A 22,707-nucleotide genomic window follows, 5' to 3' on the forward strand; every position below is an offset into this window, starting at 1 on the left:
TAGCTTCTTTGGAGCTGACAACAATCTTCTCCAGCCACCACACTTGTGAGAAAAGGGCAAAGCATCCTCACCCCAAAGTAGGGAATTATTACTTCTGTAGATGATGGATTAAAACACGCATCACAGCTAAAGAGTTTTCAGATCAGTTCAATAAAATATTAAGATCCTGAAGATCTTAATAGATCTTTAATAGATCTTAAAGCCTGTGAGAATGAATCGAAGTTCTTAACTCAAACACAGATGTGTTAACCACTAACCTCTGAAATGACAATTTATAAATTCAGTTGCCAGCATACATCAGAGCTACAAAGAATAAATGGATCAAAAACCAAAGGCAAAGTTCTCTGACAAACTCACTGTGTGCAGTCTAGCATAATAATTTCACAATATAATTTATTTTAATACCTGTACTTCAAATAGCAGCTAAGTAAATCCACTGATTCTTGTCTCACATGGGATGAATTCAATACGTAGTCCTTTGAATTCCAAGTTACAAGATATTTTTCTGCTATTTACGTATTGGCATCCCAAAGAAAAAAAATGAATTTTTAAGAGTACATTAGCATTGAAGAAGTTCACTATTAATACAATATCCACCACCTCCATTAGTCACTAGTACACAATATGTTTAATATAAATTATAACATTTACACAGGCTAAAAAAGCTAGTGAGATAAAAATAATTGGTTTTATTAAATAATCACTGCAAGAAGAAAGCACACTGAAATTGGAAAGTACATTTTCTTTCTGCGTTTTTAGGACTTTTATATTCTTTCAAGGTTAAAAAGGTCAAAACCACTGTAAGCAAGCAATAAAAATTTAGAAGAGGTTGAAGGTTACACACTGGTTAGTGGTGAAGGTTCTTCCACTAATATCACTGGTTAACAGTACTGTTATAACCGCAATGTGGAATGCATGGTGCTGCATTTAAAGGAAGTGGTAAGGGTGGGGCAAAAGCAGTAGGTCCCACGATCAAAGCACTAGAGCATTGAATTTTACTTATAACCCAATCACTGACACCCACACAGCAACTTCCTGTACTTTAAAAAAAAAAAAAAAAAAAAAAAAAAGCAAAAGAAAAAAAATCTGTTTCTCTCTTTTTGTAATCAACAACTTTTACCTAGAAACTAGTTAGCGGTGAACTCTGACTGATTTCCATCTGCAGCTCACGGCAGAAAACATAATTGTTAGTCTGTGAGAACCTACAAAAAACATTTTAACTGACAGGTTTCAGTGTATCGGTTCTTTCGGACTTTTTTTTATTCTTAATTACACAAAAGTCCCGCAAACCCCAAGAACTAGTGTAAGAAATATCAAGTGACCAGAAGCTTGGTAGTGCTAAACACTACAGGTAACAGACAATAAAACGTACTTATAAATCTACAAAACTTAGCTATGTTTTAGGACAACTTGAGAAAATAATTTGCACTGGAATTCAGATCCCTGTCACAGGTCACCTTTGCTTAAGTACGTCAATATACACTACTATTATTTTTGTTACTATAAGTAATTAATATTGTTGTGTTTTCTGTTTATCAAAGCCGATTAGGCAAAGCACAGGCCTGTTTATATCTGGATAATTTTTTGTTGCTTTTTGAGCATTATTCAATAAATACAGAAAACCTTCCCCTTCTCTCCAAAGAAACCTTCAAGTTCTCCAGTACCACCTGGTGAACATCAAATTACTTCAGCCAAGTCCCGGGGGAGCTGTACGAAACCTAATGTCCACTAGGAACTTCACAACCACGAACGTATTCCTGCAGAGAAAGAACACGCACATACTCCCCGTGTGGATTTTTATTAGAACAGTCTAGTCAGAAGTGCTAAAGAGCTTTTTCTTAACTGACCTTCCTCAACCTAAAAAGAGAATCTTAAACCAGGTAAGGGAGAGAGATACTGATTTTTCAAATCTTTGCATGTAACAGATATGTTGGAGCTTTGATGTACACTGGTATCCAGGCTTGCTGCTTCTGAAACACCTTCTCCTCGTCATTCTCTATTTTATTCACTGATTTATTACCCTTCCTCCAATTCTCTTTAAAGATTCTGCACTTTACTTTTAAATAGTTATATTGAAAAAACACAACAGAGCATTTAATCAGAAAAAACAAACAAATGAAATTTCTCTTGGACCAAGCAAGGATCAGTTTAAGACTCTGTAACATCTAAAAGATCTTGAAAGACTTAGGTTCAAAAAGGGGTGAGAAAGAAGGAAAATGATTTAATGAAGGACAGAACACACGTAAGCCTGAGATTCAGCCTAGATACAATTTTAAGGAAATAACCTCATGATTGTCAGCCCCTCTCTTAACCTTCGTTTTCGAGAAGGGAAAGATACAGATCTCAAGGGTGTCTAATCCATGCCCCACAGCAAGTGCTTGCCTGTCCTTGCCAGATAGCAACAACCACAGGCAGCTCTGAACTGAAGCATCTGCTAACACAGTCAGCAGATCTGAAGGTCCAAGCTTTGGAAAAAAACAAACACCAACTAAACCCAACCAACCCAACCCAACCCACCAATCTCCACGTTACAAGCAGCCAGCAAGCAGGCCCAGATTTGCAAGGTCAGACAACGATCGCCCACTGCAACCCTGCTGCGTCCAAAGCCGGCAGCAGCAGAACCGTTCCCTGAAGCCTGGTATGAAGACTGTCTCCAGAGCCTTTATACGAGAGCAGCTGAGCTGAACTACACATTCCTTTTCCAGGTACATCTGAAGGCCTTTTGATCTGGCCTTCACTATACGGTAAGCAGAGGCTGTGCCTCAAGCGCTTCCCCAGCCCCATGCTCAGAGCCAAAGGTTTGCTCTGCCTTTGCTGTCATGAAGAAACGTGACCTGATGCACAACTCCTCATGCATCTGGGCAAAACGGACACATGGGCAAGATGGGAACTGGGGCACACGTTGGTCATACCCTGATTGCCCAGGACACCCTTGACGGATTGATCAGACAATGCTTGCATGTCACACAACTCCTAAAAAAACCTGCAGATAGAAAAGCGCTGAACTGGGAACCATCCCCAGTGGATTTTGCTAGTTTCGCCTATCACGAACTACTTGAGAAATATGCAAAAATATTTATTAGTATTTTCTACCTGACTGTAGAGTGTTGAGGACAAGTAAAGCTTTATATTAGATCTTCACTGCACCTGTCTGACAAAATGAAGCACACCACAGAAGTGCTTTTCAATATTAAAAATCCCCCCCAACAGAAGTAAGTTTTACTAAAAAGAATATGAAGTGGGAACAGAAAGGCAAACTACAGATTTGTCTGGTAATAACTAGCATTTATTCATCCTTCAGCAAGATCTTTATCACCTACTTGTTTTTTTAATTAAACAGACCAATGAGAAAGGTAAGAAACAACGGAAGTTTCTTGTCTGTTGTTTGTTTTCTGAGCAGCGTTCCCATTTCTAACACACACTTGTACGCCCGTATCTCTCGCTAGAATCACACTATATTACTATATAATTTCTCATGCTTTAAGTAACCACTGAAGATTGCCTTAGTTGTGGAAGGAAGGGAGGAGTATAACTGCATAAGCACATGAGGCTCATTTGCTTTAAAAAAACCCTTGCTTTGTTTCCTCCTTAGTCTATTTTATCATAACAACATTTGCTTTTGGTAGAGCAGCGGAACCTTACAAATATTGTGTCTCCCAAGAAGAGGGGAAGGTACACATTTAAACAAATTTTTTAAAAGACTGATTAAAGGCTGAGTGCACATGTCTAAATTCAAAACAAACTAAAGCTAAGCGTTCTCCAAAACTCCTCCATATGTACAAAAGAGGGAATGAAGAGACATAAATCCAAAAAAACCTCATGTAGGCAAGTCAATCTTCTGGCATGTATTTCTCATCTTTACTGCTACTATTGCACTGTACTTGCTAGGAATAATCATGTTTCGAACAAGAAACAGAAAGAAACCACATGAAAGAGATAATATAGGTATATTTAGTATTTGTTTGACTCATTCAACTTTTTATAGGCCCTCTAAACACTAAATTATTTTATGTAGACATTTCCTAAAAAGATGGCCACTTACATACTTTCCTTGAAAACCAAATACAGAAAAATAACATCATTCACAATGGCAAATAAGATTACCTTCAGCTTTCATATTTCTGCTTCTATTCATTTGTCTCCTATTAGTTGATACTTGTCATCATTACATATTATGGGCTTTCTAATTACTAAAGGCTCTCTAGTACCTCAATGGTAGAGAACATTTACACAAAGCAAGCATGAGCAGACCCCTTCAAGACCTTTTCCACAATCCTGGAGCATTTCCTGACAAATCTTCATCACTACTCACCTACACAGAACCTCATCATTTGATTTCAGGGTTTTAGTGTGCATCATCATCTCTTGAGCAATAAAATCATAGGAATAGGAACAAACTAATGCTGCTGCAATGGCTTGCTTATAATTCTATTGTAGTAAATAATATTTTGCAAACTGTGGATCAATCTACAGGATAGTTAATGAGATCTTCAGAATACCCTGACAAAAGAAAGCACTTTTCATGTTATCCAAGGAGCTAGTTCTAGCATAACTGGTTTGCAAAACCAGCCAGATCAACAATACCTTTTATAAACAGGATGGGTGCAGGGTGCGTGCTTTGCTACGAAATGCAGTAACAGAAAGCTAGGCAACCCACAGAGTTAGAAAGGGAGACATGAACAATTAATCTGTTTTCTTTATGTTATGCTTCCTAACACTGTCAATGGATACAGGAGAATACTAGATGTTGACACACATGTTCAGTGCAGAATTATGTGCCTATTCATAAACAGAATCCAACTTTTTTCTTTTTTTTGAGCCAACTAAATGCTGACTGCTAGTATTAACTGAACTATACCACTGTTGTTAAAAGGAGACTTGAAATTAACAGCTCTAAGTGGCTTCAGTTCTTAGAACAGTTTCACTGGTATCTGAATATTTTGAAAATCAACTCTAGGGAAGACAAAGAAGTAGAGGCTGAATCTCCATTAAAAGAGATCTTATTTTCAATTCAGGGGATTCAAACATCTCTAAGAATTTCCATACATAATGGACCTGAAGCAGGAACGAGCCATATATCCAGAAAGTGTTTTATATTAAATTAATGTAGCAATGCATGAACACAAGAATGATCATACCTGGACAGATCAGGACAGGTCTATCTAGCCCTGTACCCTGTTCTTGTTAGTATCGAGTGGCAGATGCCTCAGGAAGAACATCAAAACCAGGTAAAGACACAGCCATACTTCAGACTACCTTGCAGACATTCGGCAACACCGGAGCCAGAAAGAGTACTTTGGCTTTTGGCAGACCCTGTTGCTCCTGTTGGGTTTTTCTTCTAAGAACTATCTAGTTGTTTTTAAAGCCCATTTAAACTTTTTTGCATTCACCATATTCTCTGGCAATAAAAAAAAAAAAAGTCCTAAATGTAGAGTATTGTATAAAAACAAACCTATTTGTTTATTTTGAAGGTGCCATTTAGTAATCTCATTTGTTGCCTACTTGGAAAAGACACATTTCTCCCCCCGCCATCTTCCCTGCCACAAGTGATTTTACAGATCTGTCACACCACTCCCTAATCATCTGTTTCCCAGCCTAAAGAGTTCCAGTCTGGTTTACTGACAATTTCTGGCAATTTACTGATAATCCCATACCTTCCTCCATGGCTGAAATATAAGATAACAAGATAGAAGACTGTCAACTTGTCCTTATGTCCAATAATACACAGAAAATTGGGGGAATTGGCTATTAAAAAAGGAAAACCTCCTTACCACTGGGTGGCTTGGGTCGCGGAGGGACATTTTTCTTCGGTGGCAACGCTGGTGTGTCTGATTTGCTTTTGAAAGGGTCATCTGAGAATCCCACCCCTCCAAAAGAGGAGGCGAAGGGGTCTGAAGCTACTGACTACATGAGTAAAAAGAAAAGAAAAAGAATGTAAGCACATTGTATAATACCTGTTGTTTCATGAAAGATACAATTTAACTGAAGTAAAAGCATTAACTTCAAAAAATGAGGACTGATTTACAGAATTATGTCAGTGGTGTAAGAGACTAATGCCCACTGACAGAGGTGCTAGGACTTCATTAACATTCAAAAGTACTTACGCTCTTAATGACTTAAGTACTTCTAGAACTTTTAGCCCTAGCAAAAAGCTGATGAGAAAAATAAAAGGAAGTAAAACTCTGCTTTTTACTATTTGGCAACAAACGGTCATACTACACTCTGGCCCTTGCTCTGATAAACAGAATGATGATAGAAACTGGAAAAACATGGTAGACTGGAGAACGGAGAGCTTTTTTCTACGCTCTTCTTAAGTTACACACAGCTATTTGTCTTTTTTGTAAAAGCTCAAGGAAAATTCCAAACCCATATGTTTAATGTTTCCTATATTCAGCTGTCTCTTATGAAGGACTCTGCTATTGATTAAAAAAGGCACGAAAAAATTACGCCATGCAGGGAAATTTATCATCCTGAAATGAAAAAAGAGGAACTTTGTAGGCAAGGCTAAAGCTCGCAGTCTGACTTTCGCTAAAACTTCTAACTCAACCCAAACACATCAATATTTGTAAAGACTGTTGCCACCTAGCGGAGAGCTAAACCCCCCACAAAACAGAGTAACAACGGTAAGAAAAAAACCCCAAGAAGTTCAATTAGTCACAGTGACACGGATAATCTATTTTCTAACATCTACTCTACAATGTTGAAGCGTTCTTGTAGAACTAAGTGTAGAAGATTGGATAACTGATGTAAGTAACTGTAAACTCCAAACTCCATCTCAGAAGGCTAACAGCAGACTGTGACCGATCCAGATGAGGAGGTAAGGACCTAGTTCTATTTGAAATACCCTATTTACTCAGTTTATACCAAGAACCCAAGAAAAAAGACTACTCTGTTAAGAGCTATGAAATGTCAGCACACCATGTTTTCTACCTTCCTCTGGTTCCCTGTACTCACGGAGAAGTTTAAGAACAAGTGAGGACACTATGAGAGATGAAGTATCCAAGAAGCAGACTTCAGGATGGCTGGACATGGAAATATATTAATATCTGGAACAAGTACCTTTTCTTACAAGTGAAAATTAGAAGTTATTTCTTTTGCTCCTCTGGTATTTGAAAACGTTCATGAAAAGTTGATTCAGCTCTGCTGAATCTACCAGTCTTGCTAAGACTTTGCCCTGTTTGAGATGCATGGAAAATGCTTTGCTAAGTAACTGGTGAGGTTGATCGGAAAAAAAAAATTAACAGAAGTGGATTGTCAGCTGCAAAGTTACAGTCATCTCACACCCTTAAAAAAACACCTCTGCACATACATTTTTAAAAGGACAGTTGCTTTCCTTGTAACCTTTACCTTTGACATCTGACTGAAGTCTGCAAATCCCTCACCACTACTGAAAGCACCACTTCCAAACGGATCCAGTGTTCCAAATGGATCTGAAACAGATACAGGAAAAAAAGAATATTAAAATAATACTTAAGAATTATGAAGAATGCTTGGTGACAATGAAGTACAAACTAGGCACCTGGATTTTGACCTGACATGAGATGTTTAAAGAGAATTCCATAAAACAATAGGTTTGCTACCAGTTGTTTGGAGGAAAAGGAAAAAAAGAAAAGAAATAAGTCAAGTATATAGTGTATGCGAAGACTTAATCTTCATAATTCATAATAGGACCACAAAGATATTTGTGAACAGTTCACAAGACACCTTCTTTATTCTCAACTTTTACATTTGAATCTTCTTTCATAAAGAGATACCTCATTCATCTTCATGAGAAAATTTTTTTCTTCTTACCTGGACCTTTTGAAGAGATACTGGAAGATGTAAAAGGATCACTGCTTTCAAAAGGGTCAGGCTAAATAAGAAGAGATATACATAATTACTGTTCTGCTGTACTGCGCGCTTGTCTTTTTATGCACATCAAAATCTCTTGCCTTAAGACAAATGATTTCCAATTTCAGACCACTCTGTTCAGTGGATATATAGTAGCATAAAATCGACTGATTACAGGAAATTCGCATTATTAATGCATTTGGCTATTGAGAGCCTTGAACAAAACACCAAGTACCTACAAGCAAAACACATTCAAGTGAAAAGTGTATCACACTGAAATACAAGTTACCAGGGAAAAATAAGAAGTGACACCCCAAAGTCTTCAATCTTTAAGCAACAGGGACTGAATATTCAGGTCAGGTATTTACATTATTATTAATTCAGAGAGTCTGTATATCGCTTCTTTTTAAATAGATGGTGTTTACAGTTGCTATTCAGTTTGGAAAGTCTGCTGTTACCTAAATCCAAACCTACACTGCAAGACAAACTAACCTCCCACTGACTGACACTGGAATACTGTTCTAACCCTTGGGTGGCAACAGACAACGAGTGCCACAGGGTGAAGGAAAGGTTCAATTAACAAAAACAAAACAAAAAATCCACACTGCCTCTCCCAAAATAACCCTACACATACATGTAAGGGCAGCTTAAGAACCGTGACTCTACATTTGACAAATGTGTTCTGTGCAGTCCTTCCACTGTGCTGGTGGCTCAGAAATCCGTCAGCCAGATCAGTTCCTCGATCCGATTCACTATGTGACTGCACAAATAGAAACATCGACGGAATGAGGGTAACGGTGTGAATGAGTGGGTGCTGGTGGCTTGAAATTCCCAACAGAAAAAAAAAAAAAAATCCACCTAACTGCATCTTCATGGTGAATATACACCATTATCATGGAACTGGAGAGAATGAACAAACTCCTGATTGCCTTAACAATCCATACTCAGTTTTAAGAAAAAAATTAATCATATTTCATCAGTTGGAAGAAAAGTATTTAGTGATAGTTCATTCCTTTTTGCTTTCAGACAACTTGTCTGAACTTGTCAATAGTAAAGAAATTATGATGTGTAGATTTAAAAATTACTGACCTTTGAGGGTAAAGCAGGGGGTTTTGTGAATGGATCTGAGGTAAATGGGTCACTCTTCACCTGTTTCTTGAAGAAATCCTCAGGGGCAGAACTACGAAATGGGTCACTTTCCTTAAATGGATCACCTCCAAATGGATCTAGGAGTATTAAAAGGTAAAGAGAATGTAGCACCTACTGTGACCATAATAAACTATTCTATATTTGACCTCATACTCACTCATCTAATTTTTCTTATTAAAAAACCACAATGATTTCGTAAATCTGACAAACTTCCAGATACCTCTCTATACAGGGTATTTACCAAGTTTTAATAAGTACATGTTTATATTAAGGTTATGGACTTTACAGAGAGTTACATGCACCTCATTAACATATTGATCCCAAATGCACACCCTGTCAAGGTTTCTATGTTCCCACATGCAAACGAAAAATCTGAAGCCAGGGAAACCTTGCAAGTCTTTGAGCTTGGCTACAAATTGTTTCTATCACATCTGTCCTGTCATCAAAAGGGCTATTACCTGCTGGAGCAGGTGGTTGTTCTGCAAAAGGATCATGCTGGAATGGGTCACCTATGCAGAATAGAAAAATCATTTGTTTTATCCACTACTTAGCAAGATGATAAAAGTTTGTGAAAATATCATTTACTCAACGATTGGTCTTCAAGGTCTCAGCTAAAACACTGGTCACTTACTGCCTTTGAAAGGGTCTGCTCCCTTAAACGGATCAGATTTGAAGGGATCTTCTGACTGGAATGGGTCTGTATGCAATTCTTGTGTATTATTGGTAAACACCAAGGCTTTATTCTTAAATGGATCGTCCTAAAAATTAAGAGGAGAAACATTACAGCAACTTCCCACGATTAAAATGCTCAGTTAGCCATTTAGCAGAAATTCTAGGGTATCTGGGTTCCTGTTTAATGATCTTAAAAATTACTTCCTAAAGAACTTTCTGAATAAGTGGCTTCTAAGCAGAAGTAATTACACAGCAGAAAGAAATGTGTAGCCTTGGGCTACACAGAACATCAAAAGTATATACAGGTAACAATAAAAGGTTGAAATGTTTGTCTCATTAATATATTCCGTTCTCAAACACTTAAATAACAAAACGAAAACTCCAACCACCACACTATCCAAAATCTCTTCTCTCCCAGTTAATTTACAGCTCAGCTTCAGGTAAGAGAGTTATTTAGAAGAAATGGATCCACAAATCATTTGTGGACTACAAATACAAGAAATTACTACTGAATAGTCATACACAAGATTGCTCCTTGTTAACTCATTCTTCAGCTTAAGGTTCCAAGTACTGACTTTGCATTGCAAAGCACTACATGGCAGGATGAGCGTCACCCCAACATTTTGACAATTGAGAGGTTTGTCAGTGGAATCCAACCCATAGCTTTGTCAAGTTACAAAAAAATCCTTTACAAGTAAACTAAAGCTGTGACACCTCTTCATCATTTGCATCTCATACCCCGTCTTATGTCTGTTTGGGGTCTCTGATGAAACCAGTCCTTGCCACAGCACCTGCACAACAGAGCCCCAGTGACAATCAACGCCATTCCACGTTAACGTAAGAAATATCTAATAACAACTACCCACTTACACTGCCTCCAACACAAGAAAGACATGGGATTTGTGTCATGCCTTTACAAGATGCAAATGAAGTAGTCTTAACTAATGCTTCTCAGAACAGCAGGGAGAGAGGTGGGGACAAGAGGAAGAGGAAGGAAGAATTAAGAAACAGGAAAAGGACACAATGGTTTAAAAAATTTACTATGAACAAAACTGCAGTTTTCTTCTGGTTAATGATTCTCAGGTTTTGCAAATAAGAGAAACATCCGGATGTTTCCACTGGAAATTAAACATAAAGTTTATGCAAGCCATGCAAGCACAGAAACTAAAGTGTTTTAAGAACACATCTCTCAATGTATTGTTGTTTTTCCTCTACACTTTTCTGCTTTTAAGCATTTCGTTTTTACGGAAAAAGTGTGAAGCAGGGCAGAAAGGTAGCGTGCCTGCTGAATATTTATTAAGAAACTATACACAATATATATTTAACTTCGTACTAAAACCTGTGCTTACAAGGATTCTGGAAGATATATTTCCCTAATGAGGAAGCACCAAGTAGATGTGCAAGCAGAATCAAGCAAGTATGCAACTTTTATATTTAAAGCAAAGAAACAGGCTTAAAAAATGAAAAATCTTGTGATTTGGAGTATTATAAAATATCCAAATCCACGACAGATACCCAACAGAAATTGACTGTAAAAATCTTGAAGAAAGAAAAGAAGAAACCAGAACACTTGAATTGGAAATAAAGTCCTACCTGCTTCCTGAGACTAAAGATGTGACAGGTTACAAGTCAAGGGTTAACATGACCTTTTCTCTTTGTTTCCATAATTAGAGTTTGCTTATATATCCATACTGTTACAGTTACACAGGTACACGATCCTAACAATCCTAACCCAAACCTTAAAAATCAGGTTTTCTACCAGCATTAAAATCTTTGCCCTGGAGATTGCTGCCTTGCAGGAATCACAGTATTTGCCAACATACCAAAAGCCAACTAAAACATCTTAACTATTTCAGACTAGGTGCAAGTCACAAACCTAATTATTCTAAAATACGCTAAACAACAGTATTATTTTTTTTTTACCATAGCTCCATAATTGTTTCTTTCCGTCTGCCCGAGGCCTTCACTTATGTCTGCTAAATTCGTCAGACTACCACCGTGAATCCCGTTGAGAGCTTCATTATATTCTTCTATACTCTTATTGACTTCTTGATGGCTCTCTTGAAGTTGAGAAAGTTTACTTCTTGCCTAAACAGTGAAAAATACTTTAGTATGTTACCCATTCAATAACACTGTCATTATCGTTAAACATGGTTGCCAGACTATGGCATTTTCCCCCCACCAGAGTTGAACTTTTCTTGACTCAAACTGGGAATTAACCTACTAAGCACCAGTCAAAAAGGCTTATTTCATGAACCAATATTTTTTTTCCCTCTTCTGAAAAATAATCTTTCTAGGTGATGTTCAACTCTTGGTCTTCCGGGAAGCAAAAAAGAAGTTGTATGAACTACAGTGAATACCTGGTTTATTTCTTCCTGTGTTGATTTTAAAGATTTGATTATTGTTTCAAGCTGCACTTTTCCAGCCTGGATGCTCTGCTCTAGCTGAGTCTCTTCTTGCTGGAGGCGATTCAGTTCTGCTTTTGCTCTATTGAGGTCATCTTCCTGTAATTTTAAATCTGATTCCTGAGATTGAATCTGCATTTTTAGTGATGAAATCTGAAACAAAACATTACAAAAATCAGAGTGAAATTTGAAATAAATGTAACTTTATAAATTTATAATAGATACTAGAAAGTTGTAAAACAATCTATTAACTGCTAAGGAAGCTAATAAGAACTTAACATGAAGAACTGCATGCTTCTTAGTACGTTACACAAAATCCTTGATAGAAGTACGTAGGACATTCGATAACATCAAGACAAATTACTATTTTAAATGATAGAAATACCACACTAATTATAAAGGTAATTAAAAGGTGTTTCTTAGATGGTCATCTTGTAGTTTTCTGAACTTGGCTCCTTTTCCATTCAAACATTTATCAAGTATTATAAAGTTATCAAGTATTATACAGTCCTTTCTTGGACCTCTGGATTTGTGTGGAAATTGCTATTTATGGTAAAAATGAATTAAATAAATAGAATGTCCTTCAACAAAAGGCACAATACTCTTGAGCACGTCCAGAATTAACGTACACTCACCACCTGTGTTTCTTCCTGGCATTTCTGCCTTACATCATTCAGCATATCTTTCAGTTTGGCTTTCTGCTGGTCCATTTCATCCAGGCGGTCTTGGGCATCTTGTTTCTGAGCCTCTAGTTCTTGCAAGTTACTTGTCTCCCTGTCCAAATCATTTTGCAGTTCCTGAGGAAAATTCCACAGTTTGTAACTGACATTTAGCTGCTGTCTTATAGGAATGATCAAGGACAGACACACAGGCTAGCAAGCTCCAGAAGACTTTATGTGTCATGTAGGCTATTCCCTGCACGCGTACGTTTTGCTTCTGCAGGAACTCGTATGAGACATCAGGAAGTAAATCAGTGCCCACAAGATGGAAAGAGACTGTGACACAGAGCACTTGTAATTGAGCTATCCTAATTAACAAAACCAACACTCTTTGAACAATAATTTCCTAAACTACAGTGTTAGTCAAGCACTAACAAAAAGACATTTCAAACTGTTCATGTATCATCTTCTATTTATACTAACCAGCATCAGAAGAAAACGTTTCTGATGGAGAACAGGAAAATAAAGATATTTCTGTAAGTTCGAGGAAAATCCCATGAAAAGAGAAAAGAAAGACTTGCCCAGAAGCAACATAAGGGAAGACAAAGAATGCTTAATTCCCCATATATAATTTTAAATTAAAATGAAAATTAATAATGATAAACAAAGTTTTTACCTGAACTTCATTGGTTTTCTGTCTGATTGATTCTTCCTTTTCTCTAATGTCCTGCTCCAGCGAATATTTTTCTCTATAAGATAAACAAGCACATGTATTCATCATCAGTTAAATAACACAACACACAAATACATGCACACAAAGAAATCAATCAATATTATTCTGGAAACACCTGCAGCTAAAAATGCCAGCCCATATTCTGGTATATTCTTTGAAGGAGCCAAGGTGTATACATATCAATTATTCTTCAAAAAATACTATCTGTTCCATAATCAATCTTCTGAAATCACCTGGTAGAATCCAGGCCAGCTTTACACAATTGGCTAATTGTAGGATATCAGGGGGAAACCTGTCACCAACTTCAGTGACAAGTTATGATAAATTTACTACCAGAAAACAAAAACAATGGACACATCAGTATTGTATACTTAATTGGTTCTCCTAGTCCATGATTTTGTTAATAGTCCACAACTATTACCTTTGCAGCTGTGCAATTTCTTGACTAATATCATCCAGTTCCTTCACCCCTGTAAATTCTCCTGATCCAACGGAACTTGAACTATCCTGTTAAAAATGAAATAGCGAGACACAATCCTCTCTTTATGTATTTGCAAAATTCTATGGGAGACATCAAATTATCATGCAACAACCACCAAGCACGCCACACAAGTCTGCTGGGAGACAGGGGAATTTTCCCTAAGCCCATTTAACAGATGGGAGAGTTAAAACACACAGCAGTTAAAGGACATGCACAATGTCAATGAATAAACTGCAGGTAGTGGTAGAATTAAAATTAAAAAACTAAAAACCCAGCTCTGCTACAGTCAGTAGCAAAACTTCCAGGGAACTTAATGAAATCAGATTGTAATTTCAGTCTTCTTGAGCCCTAACACAAATTAATGACAATTTCTGCAATTATGCCCAATTTCCTGCAGCGCAGGTCATTCCTACAGCCATTCAGGTGTCAATCAGGGAAGATGCAGTGGGTACCACTTGCCTTTTAAACAAGAAAATTGTCATTAGAAGTTCTTAAGAAAGGATCTCAGCATTTGATAAAAAATTTGTCATTATTATAAAAAGGATTGATAGCTTTTTGAAAAAAATCACGGCAACTCAGCAAAAACTGCAACCTGAACTCACTGCTAGTATGACAAATCAGGAGAACCACCATTTTTAAACAGCATTTTAAAAAGAAGAAAGTACAGGTTGCTTACTTGCTCACTTTGACATTGCTGTGATAGGCATGGAGTTTGGCTTTATTCAATATAAAAAAAACCCCAACAACCCAACCAACAAACCACAAACATATAGCATAGTAAAATCTGACATTTTTTGCAGAAACAATAGGTGAATATCCAGTTTAAATAAGTTAATTACGTCCTCATTTTTGGATGAGCATTTCTTTTGTTAATATGCCATTAAGTAATCATAGATAACAATAATCCAGACTAATTCTTCAAGCTAGCAAATCAAAAGCTTCTAATATCACTTTTATCTTTTCTGACTAGATACAGATTTGCTGAGAGACCTGTACTGTATGCTGCACAGGATCATAATAAGGTGTTACCCAATATGATTGTGAAATAAGTTAAAACGAGCTGCTGTTTGATTAGGGGAACACAGTCCATGGTTCCACAGGAACAGAAAACTATTCTGCTATGTTCACAGGAGCATACAGTTTATTTCATGTTATAATGAGCTAAACCACAGTAAATGAAAAAAAAAAAGATACAATGAAGTGAAAATAATAGGAAGCTTAAAGCTCTTGCACCAAGGTATATTTATTGCCTACAGGTTCAGAGAACTAGTGCATTAATAACTTCAACGTGCCAACATCAAGCTGCCCGTCAAAGAACTTCCTGACAGACTGCTACAACTCAAGTTGTTGAGGGAAGCACTATCACCAGGTCAGCAGCCGATAACTTCCCACTACTGCGGCATTATCATCATGCCAAGAGCAAGTGTCACAGAACACAAGAGGAAAGAGACAGAAGAAGGTGTAGAAATAAAAACTGTTTTGAAGTTACAAGTAGCGAACATAAACAAATTTGCATTCTTTTGGGTGTTACAATTACTCACACGACGCATTTCTGTTAGTGCTGAGATCTCAGATCCTACAGGGGTCAAGTAACCTGACAGAGTCTACAGAAAAAGGATATAGGAAAAACTTTAAAAGGACCAGAGCAACAGCAACAATTAAAATATATTTAGAGGCTGAAAAGCTTTCTGGTTAGGGAAAATAAAAATGTAAAGGAAAATACTGTGTGATTTATAGAAAAGATGAATGTACTGACATGACAGAAGTTTCAGAAACACACTAACACATTACTGAGGAAAGGAACAAAGCAGGTTCAGTAGAAGATTAGATACTGCAGTAAAATGGTATTAACAGTGATGGATTAGGACTAGGGACTGTCATGCTGCAAGGGATGAATAAACCACCAAGTCCCAGAAATCAGGAAGTCATCCCCTTTCATTTGCAAGTGAGCAGAATCAGGGACAGGCTACTAAACCAGCTCGTAACAGTTGCTTTTAACAGTTCCCTGAAGTTAAAAAAACAACCAAACCCTTCTCTATGACAAAGGAGTATTTTTCATGTTAGACTTTTCTCAGTGGCATTATTCCTTTATGTATGGTATATTCTACTGCGTTCTTCTTTATTTATGGTCTTGTTAAAGATGTATGTATATTTTCAAATGCTAAAGAATTTTGTAAGAGGAGACAAGAAAAAAAAATATTGGCAACCCTTTACCATAATACTACCAAAAAAGGAAAAAATTGACAACATGAATACTCAAAGTCCACTACTTTCAAAGCACATAAGCTCAGTATTATCTACAAATAATCAATGACCTACCTGTATGGGAGTGTTCCTCTCTGTGGGAGGGATCATATCTGGGGTCAACACTTGTGGAGGATCAATCCCTTTACTGACCTTCTGCTGAATGAGATACATTGCTAGTGCAAACTGATCTTTGCTTAGCTTTCCCATCTGTCTTGTGTCTGCCAAAGCCCTGGTAAAAAATAGATCATACTCATAAACAAGAAAAGCTCATTTCTCTTCTACCACATATACACGTAATTTCTTTTGATTCATCTTCATCAGTTGCTTGTTCTAGTAAAAGAGTTCCATAAACAGAGCAGTATTTTATTAGACATACATAACTGAACAGAACCGTGTTACTCTGAGAAAATATTTAGAGCACTAGAACTTCAAAAAACAATCACAATTCAAAGACTGACCTATGCCCCCCTCCCAGAAAAGCAAAGTGAGTATTTATTTATCCCTTGTTTTTCCATATAGCCCACATATCGTAGTATGGCAACAGACAAGTAAAACAGGTGGTTTTTTTCATTTGGGTTTTTGTTTTTTCTTTTAATGTTAGGATCACAGTTCTGGCTGGATAATCTGACCAGATCAGCACGTTACAAAAAGACAGCTGCTAGGGAATTCTTACCATATATGTGCTAGGAGATTCTGAGACAGACCTGAATGCATAAAAATGTCCTTTACTTCTTGGCCACTCACAAAACCATCCATGTCTGTGTCGGTTTTTAAGAAAATTTCGTCATATCGCGCTTTTTCAGACATAGGTACTACCCAGTTCACAGATGGCTGTAAAACAAAGTTGTATATTTCAAAAGAAGATAAACAGTCTTTACAAACACACTGACTATATATGACATTATTCAGAGCTGGACGTGCCGAACACCTTGCACAACCAAATTTGATTGGTAAATAGGTATTTCCTCTCTTACCATTAATGTTTTAGCTTAATACTTTTAATCCGAATTATAAATACTGACAAACAGCTATTCATCAGTTTAAAAGCATTCATCCTTTGGAAATACGGACCCAACTAGGCATAGTAAGTCCTCATGCTAAAAGAGCTTTGGAAGGTAGATTAATGATTTCTTTGCTATTAAAGTAGATACACGAATAAAACCCTTCTATGAAAAGTGAAAATCCACCATAAAATTTGCTACCTCATGATCACTCTGACTAAAATTCACCTGCTCTGCTTCCATTCTTACAGGTCTTACCATCCTCATTTCGTTCCCTCCATCCAAATCACCCAACAACAAAGGCATTTTCAGAAAAGTGCTCGCATAAAGCAGAAATCAAAATGCAGTTTTTTCCTGCAGTTTACTGATACAAAAAAAAAGAGAAGAAAAAAAAAGAGAAGAAAAAAGATTTGTACCTGTGCCTGTTTGATGCTGTGCTTGGGAGACAGACTCCCTGTGCTGTTCAGACTGTTGACACTACCATGAGACGGTGTAGAACGGAGACTATCTTTTGGCGGAGGACTTGCAGGGAGAACAGGAACTGCTCCAGGAAAGACAGGCGTCTTCTTTCTTTTAGAAGGTGGTATGAGAGAAGGGGGTAATAGTGAAGGAACTGGCTCTTTCTCAAGAGCTCTATAAACCAAATGCATTGCCTGCAAAGTCAGAAAGGCCAGATAACAATAACAATTATAAGAAAAAGCAACACGACTTTCCAGTGTCATTCTTTTACATATTAATAAAACACAGGCAGTAAGATCAGAGATGTAAACCAGAGCAGATAATTTTGAATGTAATTCCAAAATGTTTAATCTTGATGACACAGGCAAGGGTCAGTAGATGGATTTAAGAAAGATCATTTAATAGCTTCATATGAACAATTTAGATTAGAACAGTGGACTGTAGCAGAGAAAGCTGCAAAGCTTTTCAGAAAAACCTGAGCAGTTTGCTCTAGCAGACACACTGTGAATTGAGAATTCAAAGCAACCTACCACAGCAAATTCATCTTTGTCCAGATGACCATCTTTATCAATATCACTGAGATCCCAGACCTACAGCAATTACGACAAAAACAATGATTTAGAGAACAAGTTGCATTTTGTGCTTTTGATGTTTATCATCATCAAATTAAGCATGCTCTCTAAAGACTCCTAATAGATCTTTGTGGAGATCATATTAGCTATATTAGGCCTAGCTAAACATTCTCTGATTAATTAATCCAGTCTCTGAAAAGACTGGATTAGCGTTTTCTGGCAATGTGAATCAACGCTGGCTCTAACAAATTCTGGACGCAACACAGGTAAGATTGTCATCTTTCTATGTTGCAATTAAGGAGTCATCAGACTGACAAAAACCATCCAGACGTGGCTTTCAGAATTGTCCAGCAGGTGTGGGCTAGCAGATCGTCCAGATTTGTCTTATAAGAAAGTTAAAATATTTTTAGAAAAGTCAATACGTTTCTAAATTGCATTCCATTCCTAAATTTCTAGTTTTCATTTTTAGTCAAAAAAAGTATGTCCACCCCCCAAAATTTTCGACAGGAGAGAATTTAAGTTTCTATCAGCTTCAGTTCATTATTAGGTCAAGTACAGCCAACGAGAATTAGGAGGATACAAAACTTCGTGTACCCTAACGCTCAGCCACCAGCTAACACTGTTTAATCATCAATGAGACTTGGAGACGGTGCAGTAGAGTGGACAGAATGCTACGACTGAGGCTCAGGCATCTGAGCTCTACTCCCAGCTTTATCACTGGACCCCTGTACAAGTTTCAGCTAGTTCGCTTAGTCCTTTCCCCATTTCCTCAGTCCCCCATCTTGTCCACAGACTTTTCTGGAACGGGAAAAAGCTTCCTGAATTTCTATTGTGACAACAACAAGATAAAATACAAAGCCTTTCAAGACTGAGTACTTCATAGTGGTAGAGAATTGAAACAAGTCATATTTAGATTTTGTAGATATACAGAGAAATACAGATAATACAGAGGCAGTTTTTCCTGAAGAGATGAAAGTCTGTACCGCAGATACAGCTCTTACATAGAATGTATTCATTCGCAGTCATATCAAGATGCAAAACATTAAAGAACACATATTTTAAATGGAAGCAGAAAAATACTTTAAGGTTTGCTTCCCATGCAAATATGCAATGGATGCACTAAACTCAGATCTCAGAAGGATTTATAAATATACATGAAAAAATACTTGACAATTTGACAGCTACAATAAATGAAGATGTTTTAAAGTGTTCTCTCATACAAACAGTGGATAGATTTAATCGTATGTCTAATAACCTGTATTTGTAAAAATGACAAAACAGTGAAATATAATGTTATAAAACCTATTATGGTTTAGAGCTTTCTCTTGTGTTTAAACAACCAAAAATCAAAATTTCCAGCTCTTAAAATGAATACAGAGATAACGAAGCCAATCTACTCTAGGGACAAAACCACTACTATTATTCTTATTTCTAAGTGGAAGACTTCAGAGCCTACTTAATGTTCTTGCTTTATAGCATGCACTCAATGTAAAATCTCAGCCAAAACCTGATCTATGTTGGTGAGTTACATTTAAATATTTAACATTGCAACTACGAGAAGCTAAATAGAGAACTGCTAAATCTAAACAGCATACTTACCCTTCCTAGGATATCAAGAGGTAGCTTTGAATTCATCAGTACTGGTTTTACTTTGTCTCCTGAAAGTAAACCATTTACTGGCAAAAGGCTTTCAAAAATACCATCAAACTTTGCTTTTTCTTCCACCTAGTTGGTAAGAAATAGCCTGAATAAGTAAAAAAGTGTGCCTGTGTGAGTGTTGAAAATGAGATCTTGCAAGAAATTAAGATTGGTCAGCAATGTATTCATTCTAAATGTCCAAGCTTTCTTGCAAGTGCCACCATGCTGTATTTAAACATAAACCCCATGGAGCTAGATTTAGGAGCTTAATTTCACAGCTAAGGTTATGATAGCTACAAGATTTTAACATGCAGCATACAACATGTTTCCGTAGTGTTCTAAAAGGACAATGCATTCTGATTAAAACACTGCTGACCAGATTTTAAACAAACTTTGACAAACTCCATAGAACGAAAAAATGTTCATCTCAAATAATTTGCTTCCCACTTTAAATTGCAACATGCGAGTACAAAAAAAATCAGCATTAAAAGTTATTCTATTAGAAAGTCTTTTAGAATATGTCTGCATTTGAAAATTAACTAAATCCAAGTATTCCCATGTATGTACCGAAAGTTACTGTTTTCCAATGATATATACAGTGTGTATCACTGACTACTAATTAGAACATATGAACTCCAGCTTTAAATTAATACTTCAGGACGGATTTGGTGAAATGCTTTGCTGTTCTCAGTGGGGTTCCTTTATACAAACATGAAAGTGCCTACTATTAGGATACTGGAAGAAATCCAGGCAGAAGATTAAATTCATTGTGTCTTAAAAACATCACACCAGGGGTTGTCAAAGCCTTGTTTAATACTTATTTCAAATACAAAACTACAGCTCAGAATTCTCTGTTGTGCACAAATCTGTCATCAGAAAGGGAGGACTTCTGAAATGTGAAATATATTTGATAAAAAATTCTCTCACTGGGAAAATTACAGACAAGGAAAATATTTACTTTTAAAGAATGGATGGAATGTGTTGTTTTTTATACTTACCCTAACAGCCCAGTGAGTCTCTGTTGAAGGTGGTGTGATCAGCAAAGGACTGCTAGTGTCATGCTAAAAATTAAAGATTTTTTTAATGTATATGTATATATATATAAAAAAATACATACACACACTTCTCTCTCTAATCCTTACTAATTGCTTTAAGAGATGGTTATAGATATGAAGCTTAACTACACTGAAAAAAGAAAAAAGGCTGCACGTGTGCCCAAATAAAAAAATAAGTCATACTGATTATTCTATTACAGTACTTGGATAAGGACTTCATGTGCACTAAGTACACAAACACAGAACTAAGACACATTAAAGGGGGTTCCACAGCAGCTGCTGCAGGCAAAGCTGCAGTCGTGCCCTTTACCACAGACTCCTGTTGACTGAGTCAGAAAGTAATTTCTTTTTTTTTTTTTTCTTTTCTTCTTTCATAAATTTAGAGTTTAGCCACATCAGCTTCCTGAACAAGCTGAGCGTAGTAAAACTTGCATCAGTTTTGCAGTCCAGGAAGGTGCTGGTACATATGACTGAGGAAGACAGGACTATGGCTGCCGTGACTGCAGCTATCTTAAGGAACAGCCTGACAGCAGCCTGAAGTCTCAGAACCATGACATTTATGAAACAGAAGATTATTACAGAGTTCCAACTGAAGCCTTAGTTCTCATACAAGACATACATACATTTAGGTAGATATTACTTACAAATTTGGGAGGTGGTACAGTCAAGTTCAGACTGCTCAGGTTGACATCATGGCCATTCTGTGCACACGCTACAAGACGCAACGCGACATAGAAACCCTACAAACAATAGTCGTTTTTATTAAAAAAAAAGCAGCCAGTCTAAATCAGTCTCCAATAACCCATTTATGATTTTTACTAACATTGTACAAATGAAACTCAGTAAAGCATGGAAACAACAGCTGTATAGCCCCATTCAGTTAACTGCATAGTGACAACTATCCCACTGCTTTTAAAGATGATTCAGGCAAAACTTTACAATAACATGGAACAAAGCTCAGAAAACTTCAAAGCTAGTTTTTAAGAAGTACTCTCCCATAACTAAGAAGATTTCAGCAGTTTTTCTTCAAAATTAATAATGTTTTTTTTAAAAAAAAATCTCTATATTGACAACTTGGTATTTGATATTCCAAGCCATTTTTAGTAATGCTAGTTATATTTTTTCATGCAAGACTTCTAAAATAAATCTTAAAATCACAGTTTGTATTTGTGAAATATACACACACACTGGTTATGTACAAAACGAAAGAAACAGAAAATTAGATCCAAATTCCTCCAGCTGCCTCACCAAGTATAATATACTTGGATATGAGCAGGACTAGGAAAAAACACTCACCTTATAAACAAAAACTTAAAAGAAAAAAAGCTAATGATAACTACTATTGCTATCAGGGTTTTCTTGAAACAAGGCTAATTTGTGGAAGGTAACACAAGCAGTCTACAGGCACATTTCACTTACTTGTTTATCCAAGTATCCTTTACCCTCCGGGTCAGCCAAATCCCATATCTGCGGAGATACAAAATAAAAGCCATTGTGATGTTAAGATAAAACTTAACTCATCTCAACAGTCCATATTTTATGTCTTCTTGAACTGTTCATTGCAGCTTTCAAGTTATGACATACAATGCTCCTTAATTCTCAAGTTAACAACAAAAATGTCACAAACGAGATGATTTTTCCTTTTAGATTCCTGTGAAACTCAGAACAATCCCTTGGAGCTATTCCCAATCCGTGGTTAACCTACTGCTCCATGGATCTGATTTGCATTCCACCCAGCTCCGTTTTGCAAACCCCGTCTGCTCAATGTTAGCTGCACTTAAGCAAGCGCACATGTAATTACTGCAT

At 36.8% G+C, this 22,707-nt stretch overlaps 1 protein-coding gene across 9 annotated transcripts in view; it reads right to left on the minus strand.

The window, feature by feature from the left end:
• Positions 1–22,707, minus strand: part of EPS15L1 (epidermal growth factor receptor pathway substrate 15 like 1) — a 44,905-nt gene that overhangs the window by 16,408 nt on the left and 5,790 nt on the right. For 2 of the 9 annotated variants that reach the window (XM_063357919.1, XM_063357925.1), the window contains exons 4-23: positions 22,321–22,368; positions 21,546–21,641; positions 20,845–20,907; positions 19,808–19,933; positions 18,167–18,226; positions 17,594–17,830; positions 16,850–17,007; positions 16,249–16,405; positions 15,471–15,533; positions 13,870–13,955; positions 13,392–13,464; positions 12,686–12,853; positions 12,012–12,209; positions 11,575–11,739; positions 9,611–9,737; positions 9,438–9,488; positions 8,920–9,056; positions 7,792–7,852; positions 7,348–7,430; positions 5,772–5,904 (exon numbers count right to left, since the gene is read on the minus strand). In XM_063357919.1, coding sequence (XP_063213989.1) covers positions 5,772–5,904; positions 7,348–7,430; positions 7,792–7,852; positions 8,920–9,056; positions 9,438–9,488; positions 9,611–9,737; positions 11,575–11,739; positions 12,012–12,209; positions 12,686–12,853; positions 13,392–13,464; positions 13,870–13,955; positions 15,471–15,533; positions 16,249–16,405; positions 16,850–17,007; positions 17,594–17,830; positions 18,167–18,226; positions 19,808–19,933; positions 20,845–20,907; positions 21,546–21,641; positions 22,321–22,368 — 2,290 coding nt within the window. Of the gene's footprint in view, positions 1–5,771; positions 5,905–7,347; positions 7,431–7,791; positions 7,853–8,919; positions 9,057–9,437; positions 9,489–9,610; positions 9,738–11,574; positions 11,740–12,011; positions 12,210–12,685; positions 12,854–13,391; positions 13,465–13,869; positions 13,956–15,470; positions 15,534–16,248; positions 16,406–16,849; positions 17,008–17,593; positions 17,831–18,166; positions 18,227–19,807; positions 19,953–20,844; positions 20,908–21,545; positions 21,642–22,320; positions 22,369–22,707 lie in introns of those variants that run through there. The other 7 variants (XM_063357920.1, XM_063357921.1, XM_063357922.1 and 4 more) reach the window with 7 other exon arrangements.

Source organism: Chroicocephalus ridibundus, chromosome 22 (genome assembly GCF_963924245.1).
Source record: "Chroicocephalus ridibundus chromosome 22, bChrRid1.1, whole genome shotgun sequence".
Taxonomy (NCBI): domain Eukaryota; kingdom Metazoa; phylum Chordata; class Aves; order Charadriiformes; family Laridae; genus Chroicocephalus; species Chroicocephalus ridibundus.